Source organism: Callorhinus ursinus, unplaced genomic scaffold, assembly GCF_003265705.2.
Source record: "Callorhinus ursinus isolate GAN/ISIS: 27379988/994484 unplaced genomic scaffold, GSC_fseal_2.0 scaffold33, whole genome shotgun sequence".
Lineage (NCBI taxonomy): Eukaryota > Metazoa > Chordata > Mammalia > Carnivora > Otariidae > Callorhinus > Callorhinus ursinus.
The window spans coordinates 3,217,862-3,227,845 of NW_027397095.1; the positions used below are offsets into that span (position 1 = coordinate 3,217,862).

Genomic DNA, 9,984 nt, shown 5'->3' on the forward strand with positions numbered 1-9,984 from the left:
AGCTGGACACTCAACCATCTAAGTCACCCAGGTGCCCCAGATTCATACAATTCTCCTAACCAAGCTATGAAGTCATATTCAAAACCACCCCATCTTTTCTTTTTTCTTTTTTTTAAATATTTTATTTATTTATTTGACGAGAGAGAGACAGCGAGAGCAGGAACACAAGCAAAGGGAGTGGGAGAAGGAGAAGCAGGCTTCCCGTGGAGCAGGGAGCCCGATGCGGGGCTCGATCCCAGGACTCTGGGATCATGACCTGAGCCAAAGGCAGACGCTTAACGACTGAGCCACCCAGGCACCCCCACCCCCATCTTTTCTTTATAAAGATTTCATTTATTTATTTGAGAAAGAGACAGAGACAGAGAAACAGAGCACAAGTGGAGGTGGGGGGCAGAGGGAGAGGGAGAAGCAGACTCCCTGCTGAGCAGGAACAGGGAGCCCAACTCGGGGCTTGCTTCCGGGACCCCAAGATCATACCTGAGCTGATGGCAGACACTTAGCCGACTGAGCTCCTAGGTGCCCCCAAAACTTTCCCCATCTTTTTCAGCTCTCACCCCTATTGTAAAACTTAGGAACTACATTTGCCACACTTTCTTGACAGTAACATTCAGTTTTGGATTTCACCCATAAAAGGTACTCAAGGAAGCTGAACAAGCATAAAAGAAATAGACACCACCATTGGTCCTCCTGACATCGTGTTTAGGTGTCAAAGATTTAGGTGGCTTCTGAGCATTCTTCTGCGAAACATTAACTTTGGTGCAGTCGTTAGTAGCAGTTTCCTCATGCCTCTAAAATTTTCCCAAGATTTTTGCAATTCCTGCAACTGTCTGAGGTTGTTGGCAACGTTCCCTTACCAACGTTCCCTCTTACAGCCCTTTCAAAGGCTTTGTAGGTCTCTAATTCTCTTTATTAAATCACTCCCTGCCTGAAATAACTAGAGTGGTTTCTGCCTACATGATCCAGTGCTGAACACTACAGGTAGGTCCTACTATTAGCCCACTTAGGTAAAGGGATTGAAGTGCAGAAAGTGACTTGAACGAAGAAGTGGCAGAATGTAGATCTGAATCCAACAAGTTTGGCTCCAGGGCCTGTGCTCTAAATAGTTATACTCTACTGACTTCCCTCAATTGAAATCCCAAATCCTATGAATGGGACATGGTATCTTTTCCTTAAATCCTCACTGGAAAATATTATCTGGAGCCTGTTCAGTTTGTAAACTTTCTCCTCAATTTCTGGCAGAATTACCTTAGTTTCAAACCAGTTTTTATTTGCTTTCCAGGCTGAAACAAGGTAAGCTTCACTACCCAGCTGCTTGGGATGTGGGATGCACAGTGGAATGTTTCTCACAGTGCCTGTGATTGATCAACTGAAGAAGTGATATTCAACCTTAGGAGTTTTTAACAATTCAGAATTGATTTCATTTCACAACATCCTCATAGAGTTTATTTTATATTTAAAATGAATTAATATTAATGTTGAATTAGATGGCCTTTGGGGTTTAGATATCTAGAAACAGAATGTTAGTGCTGGAAGGGTCACACTCATGTTAACTAGCTGCTATGTGTGCCTACTTCTTCAGTCAAAGCTAACATTTAAAGTCAGGCAGATAGATCTATATATATTGATCTGGAGGAATGTCCATGATATATTGCCAAGTGGAAAATGCGAGCTGCAGAGTAAATTGATAATATTATTTCATTTTTTTAAGACAAGAAAGAAAATCTATATAAAATAACACCTAGATACAGAAGGTTAGAAGTGGAAAGGTCTTTGGGTAACAAAATACAACCATCCTATTATATTGATGAGAAAATTTGAGGGCCGGAGATTGGTATACCTAAGGTCACACAGCTAGTTAGTAGCAGAATCAATTCCACAGCTCCCATCTACAGATTCCACTACGCCCCTCTGTCTGTAGGCTCTGCCCAACCAGCAAGTCAATAAAAAGACAAAGCACCTAGTGACAGAGCTACCATTTTGTGGTAGGGGCACTATTAGTGAAAATATGCTTCTCATTTTAAGTTGTAAACCAACCTGTGATAGAGAGTGGAGTATTTCTCCCCTCAAAGGCAGAGTCATTAAAATGAATACTTCTTTTTTGGTGGGAAATTTTCCATTTTATTTTGTGTTTTTAAAAAATTTCAAAATTTGAGTACAGTTGACATACAATGTTACATTAATTTCAGGTGTACAACATAGTGATTCAATATCACAATACATATGCTATACTTACCACAAGGGTAGCCACCATCTGTCGCCATGCATCGTTATTATATCATTGACTACATTCCCTATGCTGTGCCTTTTATTCCTGTGATTTACTCATTCTATAACTGGAAGCCTGTATCTTCTACTCCCCTTCACGCATTTTGCCCATCTCCCACCCGCCCTTCCCTCTGGAAATCACCACTTTTATTTACTTATGTATTCATATATTCATTATTTATTGTTCATTATATTTATAGGTCTTATTCTGCTTTTTGTTTGTTTATTCATAAAATGAGTACTCTTTAGTATATGTGCTGCCAAAGCGAGCACATGAGTACTCTTAACATACCTCTTAATTTCTGAGTTTCTCTCTACCTGAAAGCTTTATTTTTTTCTCTAAAATTTTATTAATTTCATCAATTTATTTCATAATGTTAATTTGAAATGTTTATTTCAATAGTAAGAAACCTTTTGCATAAAGTACGAAACTTGCCCTAACACCTAGCCCAGTGTCTGGTTGAAAATAGAAAGTTAATATTTGTTGAATGAATAAATTAAAAATTGGGGTCACTTGGCTTTTTCCTAAATATTTTTTTTCTTGATATTAAAGCATGGTTTCAGTGGCTAAGAACACCATAAACTTTAAAAAATGTATAATGGATAACATAATAAAATAAAATAAAATAAAACAAAATAAAAAACTAACCAAATTCCAAATCTGAAAAAAAAAAAAAAAAGAAAATCAGGCTATTTTGGCAAGTGGTTTATTCATTCTGTTTTCCTCTTTGCTTAGTGAGTACACATGTGAGACAGGTCCGTTGTATGTCTGGTATTCTCTTTGTAGCACCACACAGTGTTACTCCCAGCAGTCAGGGTCTGAAGAATGCACTGAACATCTACTTGCTCCACGGTGCCTTGCTTCACATCTAGGTGTGCTGTGCATTGTATTTTTCTCCTACTGATTTGTCTCTTGTTCTCTATCAGGCCAATTGGTAGATGACTTCTTCATGTTTGGTGGAATTGGCCAAAGTAAAGTGAGACCAGGAAACAGGGTATCTGGGTCTTAGGCCCAGATTTGCTTCCGGAAAGTTTCATGATCCTGGGAAATTTATATACTGTTCACTGAGCCTCTGAACTCATCTAAAACTGAGAGATCAGTAGCAGATTGTTGTTTGCTAAAGCTTTTTCTTTTATTTTTAGAATTCCATTTTCAAATGAAATTATACACAGAAAACTTCACTTCCATTGAGAGGTTCCAGGCACACAACTGAACCCATAGGACTGTGAGAACTAAAGTTTAAAAGCCAGGGCACCTGAGTGGCTCAGTTGGTTAAGCGCCTGCCTTAGGCTCAGGTCATGATCTCAGGGTCCTGGGATTGAGTCCCTCATTGGGCTCCCTGCTCAGTGGGGAATCTGCTTCTCCCTCTGCCCCTCCCCCAGCTCATGCTTTCTCTCTCTCTCCTTCTCTCTCTCAAAAATAAATAAATAAAAGATCTTTAAAAAAAGTTTAAAAGCCACTGCATTACATCTGATAACGAGGAATGGATTTTTATAAATGTGGTAAATTTGTGCAATGAAATACTCAACAATAAAAGGAACAAACTACTGATAGGAGCAACAATGTGGATGATTTCAAAAGCACGCTCAGTAAGAAAAGCCATACACAAAAGAGTACATACACATAGGATTCCAGTAACAGTCAATTCTAGAAAATTAAAACTAACATATAGTGAAAGAAATCAGATCAGTGGTTGACAGGGTATGGGGTGGGGGAGGCGTAGCCTATGAAAGGGCACAAGGAAACTTTTGGAGATGATGGAATTGTGTGCTGATTCAGTGGACATCTGTCAAAATTCATAAAATTGCACACTGTAACTGGATAAAGTTTATTGTACATAAATTATATCACCATAAAGTTGATTAAAATCACTGCATTAAATAATCTCTAAGGTCTCTAGTGTGGGTACAGTGAATAGGATCTGAAATCAGCCAGACCTAGATTTAAATATTGGCTCTGCTCTTTCCTAGCGTTATGGCCATGGGCAAAATCACTTAATTTCTAAAAGTATCGGTGTCCTCATCTCTAATATGGGTTGATAATAGCACTATTTTGTTGAATTGTTGTGATAATTATATGTGACAACATATAGCTCAGTGTCTGGTATACAGTGAGTACTCAATGAATGTTAGTTGCATTTATAATTCTATAATTCCAAATAATTTTCTAGACAATATTGACAAAGTTCAGAGGTTGTATATATGTGATCTAAATTCTAATTTTGATTCCACTACCAATTATGTATGATTTTATAGAAGTCTCAACTCCTTCTCTGGCCCTCTCTTTTCTCATTGTTAACGCAGGGGGATTATGGTGTCTTTCTTATCAATTTCATAGAATTACATTAGGAATATAAAATAAAATAACAGACTTGAAAGAAGTTTAGAAAAAGAGCAAGAAAAGGGGAAAACCACTCCACACAAATGTAGGAAATGGCTATGATGCAACTTTCTCATGATTCTGAGGTTAAACAGAGCAAGCCAATTGTGCTTTCACAACAGGGCTTGCCTCCAGTAAAGTTGTAAAGTTTCTGACGTTTGTCTTCTGGTCTTTTATTACACCATCCTTTGTCCTATTTTTCCAGTTCAGTTATGACTTGCCTTCTGCTAGTAGTCATAGGAGATTCTCTTGCTGCTTAGTTCTCTTCTGTGACCTAACGGGTGACCACTAACATGTTTCCTCTAATGGAAATTCAAGCCTTAGTAGGGGTAATATTTTAGGGTGGGAGCACTTCCCGAAGCTTCTCAAATGATAACCACCTGCTCTACCAAGGGTAAAGTCAGACCCTTTAAACAATTGTTTACCGTCAGTGAGGATGTAGCTGATGTCTTGAAACTAATAATGAATCATGGAACACTACATCAAAAACTAATTAAGTACTGTTTGGTGACTAACATAACATAATAAAATTTATATATATATATATATATATATATATATATATATAATTTTAGAAACAAAGAAGGTTCATGCCCTTTTTGCCATAACTTTCCTCATTGCCCCTCTAACATCCTTGTTCCTCAGGCTATATATTAGGGGGTTCAGCATGGGTGTCAAAGCCCCATAAAACACTGAAATAAACTTGTTCTGGTCAGGGGATGACTTGGAATGAGGTTTCATATACATGGAGATGGTTGCCCCATAGAAGATTGTCACCACAGTCAAATGAGAGCCACAGGTGGAAAAGGCCTTGAGCCTACCTTGGGCTGAGCGAATCCTTAGCACAGTAGTGGCAATTTGGACATAAGAGAGAAGAACTAATCCAAAGGGTAGGAACAGGGTAAAGATACCTGTGGTGAGGATCATAAGCTCATTGAGGCTGGTATCAGAACAGGCCAGCTTAAGGAGGGAAAGAATCTCACAGACAAAATGGTTAATGATGTTAGCTTCACAGAAGTGAAGCTGCAGGGATAAGACAAGCATGGCAGTGAGCACAAGTGATGCCCCCCACGAGGTAGCAGCCAGCCAGACACACACTGGGCCATTCATGATCATGGAATAGCGCAGAGGATTGCTGATAGCAACCATACGGTCATAGGCCATGACAGCCAGTAAGAGGCACTCTGCTGTGGCCAAGACCAACAAGACACTCATTTGGGTCAAACATTGTGGGTAAGAAAGGTAGGGATGAGTAGAGAAACAATGCACCAAGGCCTGGGGCATGGAAGCGGTTCCATAGCAAAGGTCTAAGAAAGACAGATTAGTAAGGAAGAAGTACATTGGAGTGTGGAGGTGGGGGTCAAAGTAGATAAGAAAGATGATAAGTCCATTCCCCAACAATGTGCTCAGGTAAGTTATCAGCACCAATGTGAAAAATGTGACTTTCCACTCAGGATAGTTAGAGATTCCAATAAGGAGAAACTCAAACACTGCTGTAGCATTATCTATGGCCATTCTTTCTATTTGCCACTATTCACTGGATGGGTGCCAATGCAGTTGCTTCATTTTACCTGTAAGAATGTGAATAAAGAGGGAGGGCTGGTGTGAGAAAGGTGGAAATAATTAGGACACACAGGATCCTTTTCAAAAGATAGGGGATACAAAGGGGATATGTATAATGAGAACAGAGACAAAGCTAGAAGTTTACTCCTTCCCTAAGAAAATAGCAAATTCCTCATCCTTTTGAAAATGGTTATATGAAAAGTTCTCCAACCCTCTTCCACCAGATAACCTTCTTGGGTTATTTTTTTTTTTCAAGTAAGAAGAGAGGAGAGGGAGGCCATCTTCCTGGTTCTCTTACTTGTTCACCATTTTCCAAAACTGAACTTCAGTCAACTTGTTACTAATCTCCAGAAAGAGGGTACCTTCTGATACTTTTAGCTAAAATATTGCTTATTCTTGTGTCTTTTGGTCACTCCTAAATTGTTCATGCCTCCATTTTCCCATTGCACTAGTATCTACCATGGTGCTTGGCATAGAGTGTTGCAAAGTACTTCTTTGATCTGAACTGATATTATGTAAATGGAGTATTTCATGGAATCCTTGAGGTCTGTGAAAACCTTCTGCTAATATCCCTGGTTGGTTTTACATTGCCAGCTTCTCTTGTGTTTTTCGTGCTGTTGTCACTGAGCACCAGTTAAGAGTGTGAAAATCTAATGTGAGATTCTAAAAGTGTGGGTGGTAAGAAGAGGGCTTGAATGACCAGACTATCTGAAAAGGCTTTCTCTTTCCACCTTACTATACTCTCTTTCCCTTTGGTTTATGCTTTTCTTGTAGCACATTCCAATATCTGAAATTATATTAATAATTCTATTACTTGTTTATTATTTGTCTCCCACTCAACTGTAAATTTACTGAGGACAGGGACCTTGTCTGCTTTATTTACTGGTGTACCTAGTACAGTGCCTGGGGCATCATAGGGACATGATAGATATTGAATGAATAAATAAATATATAAATAAATAATATCTGTTATTGTCCGGATATTATCCAGAATCTAACTACTCCTCTTGCCACCTGCACTGCTGTCCTTTATTCCAAATCATCACCATTATTCACTTGAATTTTGTCAGTAATTTCCTTATTGGCTTCCCTGTTTCTGGCCTTGCCCCCATTCAGTTCAAATAATTCAGTTAAATTGTTAAGTCATATCAGGTCACTTTTCCATTAAAAAATTTCAGTAGCTTCCCATTTTAACCTAATTGAATGCCAATCTCCTTATTATGACCTATCAGGCCCTACAGGGTTTGCCTCCCAATTACTTCTCTGACCCCAGTTCCTATTACTCTTCCTTGTTCACTTTGCTCGTCACACTGGCCTCCTCATTGTTCCTTAAACATTCACAGCACATCCCGTTCTCAGAGACTTTGCTTTCTTAGATCTTGTTGCTCCATATATATGAAGCCCAGATCCTTGCATGTCTTATCATCTTACTTCCCTCAGGTCTTTACTCACAAGGAATCTTTTTAGTGAGTCCTTCTTTGACCAACCTGTCTAAAGGTTCATTTCTAACCCCTGACATTTTATACCCCCCTTTCCTACATTATTTTTCTCCTTAGAATCGTTATTTCCAGCACATGGTATATTTTATCTATTAATTATGTTTGTTGATTGTCTCTTTAACTAGAATGTACCCTCAAGCTCAATGAAATCAGGGAGTTTTGTCCATTTAGCTCACAACTGTATGCCCAAAACTTAGAATAGTGCCTAGTACATGGAAGGTGCTCAAGAATTACTTGATGAATGAACGTGTGAATGGAGCTCTTGGCCTGTTCCACATTGAAAGACAACCTTTCTTCTTTTATCTGCTTCTTCCCCCGACATTGCTGTCTATATACCAAATACCCTTTAATCTTTATGTGCTTCTTCATGAAACTAACTCTTCCTTCTCTTTCTAATCCCTTCCTTGAAGTTTCTGCTACTCCCTGGCTATGTCTCTGGGTAAGTTCCTTCCCCTCACTGGCCTAAATTTGCATTTGCAATCCAGTTAGACTAAGTGATCTGTAACAGCCCATCTAGTTCTAACATGCTAGGATTCTCATTTTCCTCAGTAAAATGAAGACATTTTCCTCAGCTAAAATGAAGACAAAACAAAACAAACCTTAACACTCCCCACAACATGAGGAATCTACTGTATTTTCCTCCATTGTTGGAGAAGCATGTGGACTAGAGGAGTTTGATAAGGGATGGAATTTCTCTAACCATCTCTGAAATGGGAAACTCACTTATCCTTAAAAGTCTTTAGCAAAGAAGGATTCCATAGCTCCCCCTCTTCCCTGTCCTGGCCTCCAAGAACCTATTCCTGTGTCTCATTCTCTATTTTGTCAACCTCTCAGACAGGCCAAGTACACAGGAATGATAAATCCATGGATATAAAAGCATATGCCACTTAGGAACTGGCAAACACATGCAAGGGGTGGGGAGGCTGATGACCTGTCCTCACAGGAGTGTCCTCAGAGCTTGAGAAACTTAACGCTGGTTCTGTCTTCATTTATTATGGGACCCTGGATAAAAGGGTTTCCCTTGGATTGCCTCTACCTTGCAAGTAAAAATTGAGATAATCATTTCCATAGTGGGAAAATGAAGAAAGATGAGAGTCACAATGAAGACTATTACACTTTAAGTTAGTATAGTCATGCCCTAAATTTCCTTGAATGGTCTATATTTAATTCCCAATTATCTATACATGCACCATCCACAGTAGTAGGTCTAGAAAGATAATGGGCAGGCTGCAGATGGAAGGATGAAATGGTTTTGTATAGAAGTAGACAGCTGATTCTTATGCCATTTAAAGGTCTCTGTTGCTCCTAGAACTGTTTAAAACACATTGTTTTTGCTGTTAAATATTAAATATTGATAAATACATGTTTACTCTCTTTTATATGAATCTATCATTCCTAATGAGCTGCAGGGTGTATTCTGTTTCTCCAGTATTGAGGGAAGGTTTATAAGGAATTTATCCCTCAGTCTTCCCTGAGCCCAGTAGAATAAATTGATGAGTCATTTGACTAAAAATTGGTGATCAGTCTAGGGCCCTGGGAAGACTTGTTTTTAGATGGTGTTAAGCTAACTGATAGGTATTGGGATTGAACCCATGACCTTGCCTCCATTAGTACTGTGTTTGGACCCATAGAACTTAAAATTGATGACAATTTCCTTCTCACACTTAAAGGCTACTCAGCCTCTTAATTGAGGGGGCTATTTTTCATTAGTCTGGGCCCTGCCCTCCAAAGACAATGTTGATTGTCTCATCCTAGAATTATCATTAAAAGATTCCTGGCAAACTGGACCCAGCATATTTCCCATCTTAGTCTTGTCACCTGCAATTATTTATACAGCTTAACTTTCCTTTCAACTAATGGCTGCCCCTTGACTTCCTGGAGTTTGCCTATGTCTCACAAATGGTTAGAGGGAAAAAAATGTTGAAGGAGAGGGAAGAAATTGGAGCTTTTTCTTGTTACTGACTCACCATTGGAGGTCCTTTTCAAGTACCAATAGTTGGAGTAGAATGAGATTGCCCAAAAGAATAATTTTCTACATTGTCATGTTTGGAACAGTGATGATCTTTCTGCAAACTTTCATGGTGGGATTTCAAAAGCTTCTCAAACTCTCAAATGCCTGGAAACCTCTGAAGAAAGAAGATTCTTTTGGATTAGGTCAAATTGCAACCGCCAAACACTTTGGTATACATGCAGCCCTTGGTAATGGTATCTAATTACATTATTTAATTTCTTAGGCAAACATTTATTTCACTGACATTGGACCCACATACATCCTTG

General features: G+C 38.9%; 1 protein-coding gene across 1 annotated transcript; it reads right to left on the bottom strand.

Annotated features, from left to right (window-relative positions):
- Positions 1–5,233: 5,233 nt before the first annotated feature.
- On the bottom strand, positions 5,234–6,160 carry LOC112809158 (olfactory receptor 13H1-like). Its single transcript, XM_025852537.1, has one exon. The coding sequence runs from the start codon at positions 6,158–6,160 to the stop codon at positions 5,234–5,236; it is 927 nt and encodes a 308-aa protein (XP_025708322.1).
- Positions 6,161–9,984: the final 3,824 nt, after the last annotated feature.